Raw genomic sequence first — 13,512 nt, forward strand, 5'->3', positions numbered from 1 at the left:
ATGGCGGGATGGAGAATTCTGGGCGTTGAAGTCCACCCATCTCAAAGTTGCCAAGTTTGGAGACCTGTGGACTAGAAGGGGAAGTTGGGAAGAAAAATCTCCAAAAAATGCATGGTGAATCATTTTTGTAAAGTTGCCATGAAAACAATATGGTTTTTTTTCTTTTGGTTGCCAACCTGATAATAAAAGAATCATTGTTGTGTTGTGCTGTGTTGTAGTGGGGAGGAGGAGATATTTATTGCGGTTAACAAACAGTACAGATAGACCTTGACTTACAAGTATTTGTGTAGTGGCTGTTCAAAGTTGCAATATCACTGAAAAAAGTGATGTATGATGAAGATGGTGAGTTCTAGTCCCACCTCAGGCAGGAAAGCCGGCTGGGTGACTGAGTCAATCACTAGGAGACAGTGAGTTCTAATCCCACCTTAGCCATGACTGGGTGACTCTGGGCCAATCCCCAGGAGACGGTCAGTTCTAGTCCCACCTTACTATGAAAGCCACAGCTGGGTGATTTTGGGCCAATCACCAGGAGATGGTGAGTTCTAGTCCCGCCTTAGCTGTGAGAGCCACAGCTGCGTGATTTTGGGCCAATCACCAGGAGACGGTGAGTTCTAGTCCCGCCTTAGCTATGAGAGCCACAGCTGCGCGATTTTGGGCCAATCACCAGGAGACGGTGAGTTCTAGTCCCGCCTTAGCTATGAGAGCCACAGCTGGGTGATTTTGGGCCAATCACCAGGAGATGGTGAGTTCTAGTCCCGCCTTAGCTGTGAAAGCCACAGCTCGGTAACTCTCTCAGCCCAACCAACCTACAGGGTTATTATTGTAGGGTAAATAGCAGAGGGAGAAAGGATTAGGTTTGTTCGCTGCCTTGAGGTATTTATAAAAATAATAAAGGTGGGCATAAATTATGAAAAAATTAAGAAACAATTCCAAGAGTTTGCAATGTTGCCAGAAGCTCTTTACAGGTTGTAAAATACCTTTCTGAAGACCATTGTCATTCTGAACAGTCATTAAACAACAGGTCATAAGTCGAGGATCACTTGTATGTTAACGTCTCCTGTTTGATCCCAGACAAATTTTCCTGGAGAAATGTAAACATTTTGCAACATTTTGCTGCCTTCTCCAACAAAATGAGTTTTAATGTGGAGAAAAGCAAAGTTTTACATTTAGGCAAGAAAAATCAAATATACAAATACAGGCTGGGTGAGATCTGGCTCTAAAACAGTAACTGTGAGAGGGACCTTGGAGTCCTAGTGGACGATCACTCGACCGTGAGCCAGCTGTGTGCTGCAGCATCCAAAAAAGCTAACACAATCCTGGGTTGTATAAACAGAGGCATAGAATCAAGATCACGCAAAGTATTAGTACCGCTTTATAAAACTCTAGTGAGACCACATCTGGAATACTGCAACCAGTTTTGGTCACCCTATCACAAAAAAGACGTTGAGAGTTTGGAAAAAGTGCAGAGAAGAGCAACTAGGATGATCCAAGGCCTGGAGACTAAAACATACAAAGAACGGCTGCAGGACTTGGGTCTGGCCAGTCTAAAGAAAAAAAGAAATAGGGGAGACATGATAGCAGAATTTCAGTATTTGAGGGGCTGCCACAAGGAAGAGGAGGGGGTCAACTTATTCTCCAAAGCACCAGAGAGCAGGATGAGAAACAATGGTTGGAAGCTGACCAAAGAGAGAAGCAACCTGGAATTAAGGAGAATGTTCCTAACAATGAGGACAATTAACCAGTGGAACTGCTTGCCACCAGAAATCGTGGGCGCTCCATCGCTGGAGATTTTTAAGAAGAGGCTAAACAGTCACTCGTCTGAGATGGTATAGGTTCTCCTGCTTGAGCAGGGGGCTGGACTAGAAGACCTCCAAGGTCCCTTTCAGCTCTATTCTATTCTAGTCTCCTGTTCTTTCCAGTTTTGATAGGAGCATATGAGTAAAGACAACGCTCAGTGCTTTATCTGTTCTGCTGTCTGCTGTTCTGCTATCCGGACTTGATTTTCCTCTAGTGATTTATATGAAATGATCTAGTGTCTCTCCTGTTTGAGCTGGGGGTTGGACTAGAAGACCTCCAAGGTCCCTCCCAACTCTGTCATTCTATGACTCTTGCCTGAGCAGGGAGAACTTGAAGGTCCCTTCCAGCTCTCATTCTGATTCACATAGTAGTTTAATAGACTATTAAAACCACAGCATATTGGCAGGAATAAAAAAAAATTCATGGAAAAAAAAAGCAAACTACGGCAATTTTCTTTTTGGTATTATGTTGAACTCAAAATTTTGATAGGCAGATTTGGAGACCTTTGCCTCAATGTTCTTTATCAGCTTTTGCTGAAAATATAAATTGGTATAAATCAGTGTTTCTCAATCTTGGCAATTTGAACATGTGTGGACCTCAAGTCCCAGAATTCCCCAGCCAGCATTAATGGACCAAGTCCCAGAATTGCCCAGCCAGCGTGAATGCAATTCCCAGAATCCTTCATCCAGCATGAGTGGACTTCAATTCCCAGAATGCCTCATCCAGCACGAATGGACTTCAATTCCCAGAATCCCTCATCCAGCACGAATGGACTTCAATTCCCAGAATCCCTCATCCAGCACGAATGGACTTCAATTCCCAGAATCCCTCAACCAGCATGAATGGACCAACTCCCATAATTCTCCATCCAGTATGCTGGCTAGGGAATTCTGGGAATTGAAGTCCATTCAGGCTGGCTGGGACATTCTGGGAATCAAAGTCCACCCTTTTTCCAGTCTTCCTGCATTTATCTATATTTTAATACAGTAGCCTTCTAGATCCCTGTCCATTTTCCCACAACAACCCTGCAGGGTAGGTATGGCTGAGAGGAATGGGCCAGCCCCCCAACACCCCTTGCCCAAAATGCTGGAAGTGAAGCTGTACAGACCCCTCCCCTCCGAAATCTCTCTTCCCCTCCCTTCCTCTCATACCCCCACCTATCAGTTGCAAATGAGTAGGCAGCTTCATTCTCTCCCTTCTCTCCACCTCTCAAGCCCTTGAAAAGAATTTTATGGCTGGGGTTTGGGGCAGATATGCCCCCCCTCTTCCTTTGCATTGCTGCTTCCCCTGGGGGGGGGCTTTTCATCTGGGGGTGGGCCCCAGGGGTGGGTGGGGTGGCCAGAGGGAAATGGCCAGGTTCGCAGGTACTTGAGAGGCTGTGAAAAATAAAAAGGGGAGGGGGGAGTATAGAGGAAAGGCGTGAGAATGGAGGAGGAAAACCCACCTTAATGCAGAACTGTGGGGGTGTCTTGCAAATAGCAACCCCCTTGCAGATTGCTAATTGATTTTTTTTAAAAAAAGCAACTCTGTGTCCCCACATACACCCCTTTACCCCCTGCAGGTCCAAGAGGGCCTGGCTCTTGTTGCCCCCACCCCAAATTAAACATTACACCATAATAAGGGGCAGGATAAATCTCTGGCTGGCCTTTGATGTGTCCCAGGGGAAACCAGGGCTGGCTCACGAAGGGGTTGGGGGTCTCTGGGAGAGGCAGAAATTGAGGTTTGGGAGAAGGGGAGGGGGCAAACAGAATCCAAAATTGGAGAGGAAGAGTAGGAACAAACTTTTCCTAAGTTATTTTTTTTAAAAAAAAATTGTGCAGGGTGCAAGTTTCAATGGCAGGGGAGGGACTCCAAAGACTATCGTTCCCTGCCAGAGCGGGTGAGATGGGGCTCCCCCTAGAATTTGGAAATACAAGTTTTGTTTTTTTTTTCTTCTCCAGATGTACTCCTAGGTCGGGCATCTGTATACACAACTCAGGATCTCCCTAAAATTAAGGCACAATCACGCAAAAGATTAAGGCGGACTTACGACAGTCCTCCATTTACAAGGGCTTATTTAGTGACCATTTGAGTTTACAACGACACTGAAAAAAGTGTCTTAGGACTATTTTTTCACCCTTACGGCCATTGCATCATCCCCAGGGTCACGTGATCAAAATTTGGACTCTTGTCAATTGACTCATATTTACGACGGTCACAGTGTCCTGGGGTCACGTGATCCTCTTCTGCAACCTTCTGACAAGCAAAATCAATAGGGAAAGCCAGATTCACTTAATGACTATGTTACAAACTTCACAACTTTCTGGGATTTTGCTTAACAACCGTGGCAAAAAAAAGTTCGTCAAATGGGGCCAAAGTCAACAAATGTCTCAATTTGCAACAGAAATTTTGGGCTCAATTGTGGTCGTAAATTGAGGACTACCTGTATTACTATTACTATTGTAAAGTGAATGCAGGACCAATCTGCAAACTAAGACAAAATCTGCTGAAAGAGCAGTGGCAATCATCTAAAAACCCAACTCCCAAAGCAATCTAAACACAATCTAAAATTAAAGCTAAAAATCCAGATCTAAAAATTAAGGCACAATCTAAAACCCAATTGAAAACCTGAGGTCCAATCAAACTTAAAAAGTGAAGCACAATCTAAGAACTGAGGCACAACCAATGTAAAAACTATATAAAATCAAATCTAGAAATCTGAATCTAAAAGTTAAGGCATAACCAATCAAAAACCCAAGCTCTATCCAATCTACAGTAAAAAATAAAGGCACAATATGAAGACTAATCCAGGGATCTTCAAACTTGGCCCTTTTATGACTTGTGGACTTCAACTCCCAGAATTCCCCAGCCAGGCACATGCTGGCTGAGGAATTCTGGGAGTTGGAGAAGTCCACAAGTCATAAAAGGGCCAAGTTTGAAGACCCCTAAACTAAGGCATAACCAATGGAAAACCTAAGGTCCCACTGATATCAAGATTAAGCCACAATCTAAACAGTAAGGCATAACTAATCGAAAACCTGGTTGTATTGAGATTTCAGGTTTTAGCCTCTCTTCTCTCTGGTCCTGCCTCCTAGGGATGTTGGGAGATGTAATTTTTTGTATTTTGTATTTCCTGCTTGTCTCACATACTGGCACCTATCAGCCCCCCCCTTTTTATACTTCTGAGCCTAATCAATGTGCATGAATTCTGGGAGTTGAAGTCCATGGATAGTGGCCAAGGAATTCTGGGAGTTGAAGTCCATGCAAAGCGGCTGGGAGAGTCTGGGAATTGGTTCATGCATGGTGGGTGGGGGATTCTGGGAATGGAAGTCAACATGTGGAGGCTGGGGAATTCGGGGGATTGAAGTCCATGCATAGTAACTGGGGAATTCTGGGAGCTGAAGTCCATGCATAGTGGCTGGAGGATTCTAGGAGTTGAACATGCATGGTGGCTGGGGGATTCTGGGTCCACTCATCTTAAAGTAGCCAAGGTTGAGAACCACTGTTGTTCCCAGCCTAGATTTTAAAACATAAACTGCCTTTTCAAAACGGTTTGCTAAAGTGGTGTGACCAACTGCACTGTGTGTGTCCGTTTCATAAATTCCCATTCTTCCTAATTTTGTTTCTCACACCTTCATGGATCACAGAGGCCCTGACAGAGAAAGTTCAGGATTCGAATCCGTGCCCTGCTCAAAGCATCTTGTAGAAAGGTAGAGACGCACACACACAAACACAAACAAAAGATAATGACCTTTTAATCAGTCAGAAAACTTTTTGAGCCAGAGAGCCAAGACCTGGCCACCCAGATGTGGCTGAAGGAGACCTCCCACAAGATCTGTCAACGCTCCGGTCTGTTTCAAGTGGTTTCAGCCAGAAGCAGACTGGTTGCCTTCTCTCTGTCTGAGCCGCTCCTCTGACGGATGGTATCGACCTGTCTTCAAAAATGCTGGCTGCTCTACACCATCTCACCTCCTGACAGTCCCCTGGCGCCCAGGTGAACCCCAGCGTAGCCCATCGCCTTAGGGATTGGCACATGGGTCAAAAACCTGCCCAGGCTGGAACACACACGTTGCGGTCCTTCCAGCTGCGACCCTCAAATCACGTTTAGCAACCTGTGTTCAGCAATGGGGCTCAGCTCTGGAGTTCACTGCTCTAGCTAGGAGTCTTTCAACAGACAGGTAAAGGTAGGCAGGTCAGAGAGCAAGAACAGGTGAGCCCCTCAGGTATCTGTATCACGCAGCTCATTTGCACAGGTAGTCTTCGACTTAGGACCATAATTCACCCCAAAATTTCTGTTGCGAAGCATGACAGTTGCTCGGTGCCCCATTTGACAACCTTTCTTACCACCGTTGCTAAGTGAATCCCTGCAGTTGTTAAGTTACTCACACGGTTGTTAAGTGAATCTGGGCTTCCCTGTTGATTTTGTGTATCGGAAGCTCGCAAACGGGGATCATGTGACCCCCCCCTCCCTGGGACACAGCGACCGTCATAAATATGAGTCAGTTGGCAACCATCTGAATTTTGATCTAGTGATCACGAGGTTGCTGCGACCATTGTAAGTGTGAAAAATGTTCATAAGTCACTTTTTTCAGTGCCATTGTAACTTCAAATGGTCACTAAATGGTCACAGAGAGGGCCTCCTCAGGGTGCCACCGGTCAGAGAATGTCGACTGGTGGCCCCCAGGGGGAGGGCGTTCTCTGTGGGCGCGCCAGACCTGTGGAACCGCTTGCCGGTTGAGCTCCGGACGGCCCCCGACCTTCGCTCCTTCCGGCGCGATTTAAAAACTTATTTATTTGAACAATCTGGCCTGGTCTGATGGGTTTAGGGTTGGATTTAGTTTTAACACACTTTTATTATTGTATTATATTGGGCATAATTATTTAATTCTTTTTAATCTCTTTTTTAACTTTTGTATTTACATTTTGATATTTATTGCCCTGTACACCGCCCTCAGTCCTTCGGGAGAAGGGCGGTATAAAAATTTAATAAATAATAAATAAAATAATAATAATAATAAACGGAACAGCTGTAAGTCAAGGGTTTTTTTTTCTCCGTTACCAAAATAGCGTGTTGGATCACTCTTAACTTATAACCATTTGTTAGTGACTGTTTGAAGTTACAGCATCGCTGAAAAATGTGACTTTAGGAGGAAAACTTGCATTTACAACTGGTCCTCACATTTACAACCGTTGCAGAATCCCCAGTCAGGTGATCAAAATTCTTGACTTACAAACAGTCATTTAATAAATGTTTGAAGATGCAATAGCGCTGGAAAGAGGGTCCTTGCACTTATGACCCTTGCAGCATCCCCATGGTCATGTGATCAAAATTCAGATGCTTGGCAACTGGTTCACATTTATGACAGTTGCAGCGTCCCGGGATCACGTGATCCCCTTTTGTGACCTTCTGACAAGCAAAATCAATGGGGGAAGTCAGATTCACTTAATAACAGTGTTACTAACTTAACTGCAGTGTCCTGTGATCCCCTTTTACGACCTTCTGAAAAGCAAAGATAATGGGGAAGCTGGTTGTTAAGTGAATCACTGCAGTTGTTAAGTTAGTACCACGGTTGTTAAGCGAATAAGGCTTCCCCCATTGATTTTGCTCGTCAGAAGGTCACAAAAGGGGATCACGTGACCCCGGGAGACACTGCAACTGTTGTAAATATGAGTCAGTTGGCAACCGCCTGAATTTTTATCAAGTGATCACGAGGATGCAGGAGTGGTCGTAAGTGTGAAAAACGGTCAGAAGTCACTTTTTTCAGTGCTGTTTTAACTTGGAATGGTCACTAAACAAATGGGCATAAGTCGAGGATTATCTATGGGATTTGACTGTCTGATTCTCTTAAGAACTGCAGGGATTTGCTTAAGAAACCATGGCAAGGAAAAAGTCGTAAAATTGGGTGCACAGTTTAATATTCTATATGGTGGATAATTAGGGGTCAGAATTGTGGGGCGTGGTGGTCTACAGACTTTGTGGAAATTATTATTATTCTCTTTGCTGAACCTCAAATAAATTGGAAAGTCCGAGTGCAAGGAGACAAAGCTTCCCTTTTTGGTGATACTTGATGTTTTCCATTCCTTTCTAGGCCTTGGGACAGCCTGGCATAGAGAAAATGCTTACATCTATGATAGAAATGTGGGGCGAGGAAGGGCATGGCAGCTGCTTTGATCATGGGGTTCTCTGACCTCGGCAGTTGTTCTTGCAGAAGATTCATGACCCAACTAGGGAAACATCATCAATGCTGGAAGATAGAACTCTACTCACTCGCTAGCACTGATGATGTTAGCTAGTAGGGTCATGAAATGTCTGCCAGAAAACAACCAAGATCAGAGAGCACCAAGGGCCCCACACTCCTCCTCCTCCTCCTCCTCCAACCCCACTCCCTTCTAGCCCTGGTTGATGTTTCCGAGTTCCTTCACGAAATGTTTGCAAGAAACAATGAAGTTCAAAGAGCACCAAGGACCCAAGTCTTCTTCTGCTTCTGCTTCTTCTTCTTCTTCTTCCTCCTCCTCCTCCTCCTCCTCTCTGCAAACCCCACTCCCTACTACCACCATTGATGTTCCCGAGTTGCTTCATGAAATGTTTGCAAGAAACAATGAAGCTGAGAGAGTACCAAGGTCTCCAGTCCTCCTCCTCCTCCTCCTCCTCCTCCTCCTCCTCCTCCTCCTCCTCCTCCTCCTCCACCACCACCACCACCACCACCTCTTCTTCTTCCTCCTCCTCTCCGCAAACCCCACTCCCTTCTACCACCATTGATGTTCCTGAGTTGCTTCATGAAATGTTTGCAAGGAACAATGAAGCTGGGAGAGTACCAAGGTCTCCAGTCTTCTTCTTCTTTCTCCTCCTCCTACTTCACCACCCCACCCCCTCCTCTTCCTCCTCCTCCTCCTCTCCGCAAACCCCACTCCCTTCTACCACTGTTGATGTCCCCAAGTTGCTTCATGAAATGTCTGCAAGAAACAATGAAGCTCAGAAAACTCCTGGGACCCCAGTGTTTTTCTTCTTCTTTTTCTTCCTCCTTCTCCTCCTCCTCCTCTGCGCAAACTCCACTCCCTCTTAACGCTGATGATCTTCCTGAGTTGCTTCATGAAATGTCTGCAAGAAACCACGAAGCTCAGAGAGCACCAAGAACCCCACAGTCCTTCCTCCTCCTCCTCCTCTCCGCAAAGCCCACTCCCTTCTACCACTGTTGAAGTTCCTGAGTTGCTTCATGAAATGTCTGCAAGAAATAACGAAGCTCAGAGAACTCCAAGGACCCCAGTCTTCTTTACCTTCCTCCTCCTCCTCCTCCTCCTCCTCCTCCTCCTCCTCCTCCTCCTCCTCCTTTTCACAAGCTCCACTCTCTCTTTTAACACTGATGATGTTGCCTAGTTGCAAGAAAACTACTCAGCTTTGAGGTCACCAAGGACCCCAGAGTTCAACCTGGAGCTACAAATACTTTCTCCTGTTGGTATTCTGATCTTGTCACCTGGCCTCTGGGGTTCAATTTATGCTATCAGTTTAGCAGTTAGTTGACCACTGCCTGGGGTCAGTGCATCTGTGGAGATGGTGGTGCTTAACCAGTGGTGGGATCCCGCCGGTTCGTACCACTTCGGCAGAACCAGCAGGTAAATTTTTGGTTGCCCCAGGCCCAGAATGGACTTCTGGAAGCGGCATCCACACAGAGAACCGGTTGTTCACCTGTTTGAATCCCACTACTGTGCTTAACCATATAGTAACACTACTACTAAGTTTAGGTGGGCTTCCAAATGGGTATCCCACCATCGCAACGCAAACTCCCTCCTTTCACTGGTGTATCGTGACACCGTGAGCTCTAACACAGAGGTACGGAATATGCACAATGAATGTGCAACTCTGCATTTGGGTTGCTCTGTTTAAAAAATGTGGGATCCCACAGGTCTCTGCAGGAACAGTTGCAAGGCAGAGAGAAACACTGCAGAGGATTGTCTGGACTCCATAGCCTATCTAGGCTGCATTAGCAAAGGCATATAGAATCAAGGCCACATGAAGTGTTAGTGCCGCTTTACAACGCCTCTGTAAGGCCACACGTGGAATACTCTATCCGGTTTTGGTCACCATGGTATAAAAAGGGTGCTGAGACTCTGGGAAGAGTACAGAGAAGAGCAACAAAGATGATTAAGGGTCTGGAGGCTAAGACATGAAGCACGGTTGCAGGAATTGGGTATGTGTGGTTTAACAATAAGAAGGACTAGGGGTGACATGATAGCAGTCTTCCAGTATTTGAGGGACTGCCACAAAGGGGTGGGTGGGTCAAGCTATTCTCCAAAGCTCCTGAAGGCAGGACAAGAAGCAACGGATGGAAACTAGTCAAGGAGAGAAGCAACCTGGAACTAAGGAGGAATTTCTTGACAGAACAATTAACCAGTAGAACAGCTCAACTGCAGAAGTTGTGAATGCTCCAACACTGGAAGTTTTTAAAGAGAGATTGGACTGTCTGAAATGCTATAGGGTCTCCTGCCTGAGCAGGGGGTTGGACTAGAAGACCTCCAAGGACCCTTCCAACTCTGTTATTCTGTAATTCTATGCCCTGAAGTCATCTGCATTTATCTGTCCTGCATGATCATAAAAATACATATTTGAGGAACTGTTTGTCTTCCCAAGCCCCTTCTTTTTTTCCAAGCTGGACAGTCTCTAGATGCAACTGGGGGACACTACTAGGTTGTGATTAATTGTGCAGCTGAAGCAGGAATTAGAGGAAACCCTGCACAGTCCTGGACTGCATGGGAAGAGATTTTGGTAGCTCTACTCTGGAATCTCCCAGGATATATCTACAAGTAGTCCTCTACTTACCCCCCATTTGTTTAGTGACCGTCCAAAATTACAACGGCACTAAAAAAAAGTGACTTATGACCCTTTTTCACATAACTGTTGCAGCGTGCGCAGAGGCAGGTGATTCAAATTTGGATGTTTGGCTCATATTTATGACGGTTGCAGTTTCCCGGAGTCAACAGATCCCCTTGTTTAAACCTCTCAAAAGGAGCGTCAATGGGGAAGCAACAACGGTGTTTCTAATTTAACAACTGCGTGATTGACTTAACAACGGGGGCAAGAAAGTTCATAAAAGGGGGCACAACTGTCTTTCTTAGCCGTGGAAAGTTTGGGTTCAATTGTGGTTGTAAGTTGAGGACTAACTGTACCCCAGGTGTGAGCATGTGAAAGTTGCATTTTGACGCGGGACAACTGGCGCATAAGAGGCGGACGTTTGACCTCGAAAACCACCAAGTCACAATGATAACCATGAATTCAACATTTTATTTCATGTCTTGCATGGCTCAAATAAAGATGAAGACTATTGCCCGGTTTTCTCCTTCTCTCCATCGTGGCAATACAATATTTGTTGATTAACCAACCATACAATAAGGCATCAAACACAAGAGAACCATTTATTGGATCCGCATTGAGTGCAGTCTACGAGACGATTTCTCGCAGCCCGAACAAGAAACACCAAATCTCCTCAAGACCGATCCCAGGCCGCGCGAGAGTGTTCTACACATACTTGAAACACAGCCTATGTCTGTGCATGTGTAGGTGTGTGTGTGTCTTTTGTCCAACATGCTGTATGAGCACGATTGTTTTCTCAAAGCATCACTTCCCGTAACGGTACGAGACACCGTTATCATCCAGTTCAGGAGACAACACAAATGGCCCATCCACAGAGCAACGGGTCCTCTTCAGATCCTTTTAATTCCCTCAAGAAGTTATGGGAGATCTTTGATAAACTGTGATGTGTGGACCGTTTTCAATCCTATACAACAGTTAAAATCCTGGTTTACAGTTGGTGCTGTAACAGACGGATCCTTGCGTAGAATCGTCTTCCGAGTTCAGAATTCACCTATAGATCCGGTGGCTTGTGGTTTCAAAGAAGGAAGAGATGACACCCAGAAGACAACTACACCCAATTCTATGTCTAGTTAAAGAAATCAGCATCTCCTCTCCGTAGAACGATAGTGAGAATGAACGACCCCCGTTAGTTTGTTTCTCTTGTTGATGGTGTTGCAAATTTAATTTCCAGGTGTGATGACCCAGAAGACATTAGATCTATCCTAGTCCACCCATTTTATCTTCTTGTTCCCTCTCTTTCCGTTTGTCTTCATTCACTCTCAAGAAATCGTTTTTCCCCCAACTAAAAAAAAAAAGTTCCTTCCAGTTCATCTCCTATGATGGAGCAAGTTATCCCTTTTTACTTGCATGTGTGAACGTCGTAGATCCTTACACATTCCTGGCAGCTGACATAGCAGCACCAGTGGAAGATACAATGACATTTCTCCTTCCTCTTCTCGGTCCGTGTGTTGTGTCCACGGCCGCAACACAGCAGGTCACAACCGTCGATGCCGTGAGAGCTGATGTTGCAGACTCGGTCGCGGGTGCCAAATGAACCGGTTTCAGGATTGGGCTCACAAAAATTTGGGGAATTTTCATAGTAGACTAGGTCTCGCTCTGTGGGTGCTTTGAAGAAATTATATTTGGGGCGCAGGGTTTCGACCCAGCCGCGGGATTCTCGGTGTTTCTCCACCACCATCTCAGAAGCGCTGTCGTACTTATCTTTGAGGAAGTCACCGATGACCCGGAAGTCTGGTTGAGACCACCAACAGGTCTTGACCTCACAGCTGCCGGACAGCCCGTGGCACTTGCATTTGAGATGCATGTGGTCTATGATGGACTGAAAAAGAGAGAAAGAGAGAGAGAGAGAGAGAGAGAGAGAGAGAGAGAGAGAGAGAGAGAGAGAGAGAGAGAGAGAGAGAGAGAGAGAGAGAAAAGAAAGAAAGAAAGAAAAGAAGGAAGAAAGAAAGAAATAGAAAGAAAGAAAGAAGAAAAGAAAAAAGAAAAGAAAGGAAGGAAGGAGGGGACAAAGAAGGAGAAGATTAATTGACTATAATATTTGTACGGGAAGTCCTCAACTTACAAGCATTTGTTTAGTGACCGTTTGAAGTTCCAACGGCCCTGAAAACAGTGACTTAGGACTTTTGCAGCATCCCCATGGTCACGTGATCAAAATTCAGATGCTTGGCAACTGACTCATACTTATGACGGTTGCAGTGTCCCAGGGTCAACAACTGCCTGGCTTAGCAGCTGAAATTTAGGTCCGGATTGTGATTGTAAGTCGAGGACTACCTGTACTAGAAGTGGATAGATTGTTTGTGTGTGTCCCTGCCACGGTGTGGACATGTGTGTGTATGTCAACCTCAATCTGAAAGAAACTTTGTCATTTGATGTGGACCCCATTAAGGGAACGTAAACGAGAAGACCACAATCCTTACCGTTCGTCCTGCTTCATTGTTGTGTCTGTTCATGGCCGAGCGGGCGTCTGGCCGGTTTTCTCGCGCGTCCGCAAACTCCCGCGACACCATGCTGCCGAACTCCACATCCTCGCTGCAGCCACCCCATTTCCACCCTTCTCCAGGGGGACCTTTGTGACGGGTGTCACAGCCGCAGATGGTGGCAGAACCTTCAGCGCAGGATCGGGTCACGGCAAAAGCCACTCCGGCCGAGGCAATGGCGTGGACGAAGGCCGATTCCCGGGTAGCTGCGGAAAGAGAATAGACTCAGCTCAAACTGGGGGAAAGATTGCAGCCAACCCTCTCCTCAAACTGCCGACAGAGTAAAGGCAGTCCTCGACTCACAACTGAGCCCCAAATTGCCGTTGCTAAGCGAGACATCTGTTAAGTGAGTTTTGCCCCATTTTACGACCTTCCTTGCCACAGATGTCAAGT

At 45.8% G+C, this 13,512-nt stretch overlaps 1 protein-coding gene and 1 long non-coding RNA gene across 2 annotated transcripts in view; one reads left to right on the forward strand and one right to left on the reverse strand.

Annotated features, from left to right (window-relative positions):
• Window positions 1-13,512, forward strand: part of LOC308677644 — a 792,073-nt gene that overhangs the window by 249,141 nt on the left and 529,420 nt on the right. The gene's annotated exons all lie outside the window — the stretch shown is intronic.
• Window positions 11,982-13,512, reverse strand: part of WNT3A (Wnt family member 3A) — a gene marked incomplete at both ends in the record, with an annotated part of 65,379 nt that continues 63,848 nt past the window's right edge. The window contains 2 exons of the mRNA XM_081344227.1: window positions 11,982-12,461; window positions 13,060-13,325. Coding sequence (XP_081200353.1) covers window positions 11,982-12,461; window positions 13,060-13,325 — 746 coding nt within the window. The remainder of the gene's footprint in view (window positions 12,462-13,059; window positions 13,326-13,512) is intronic.

This window comes from Vipera berus, assembly GCF_964194415.1.
Source record: "Vipera berus genome assembly, chromosome: Z".
NCBI classification, from domain to species: Eukaryota; Metazoa; Chordata; class Lepidosauria; order Squamata; family Viperidae; genus Vipera; species Vipera berus.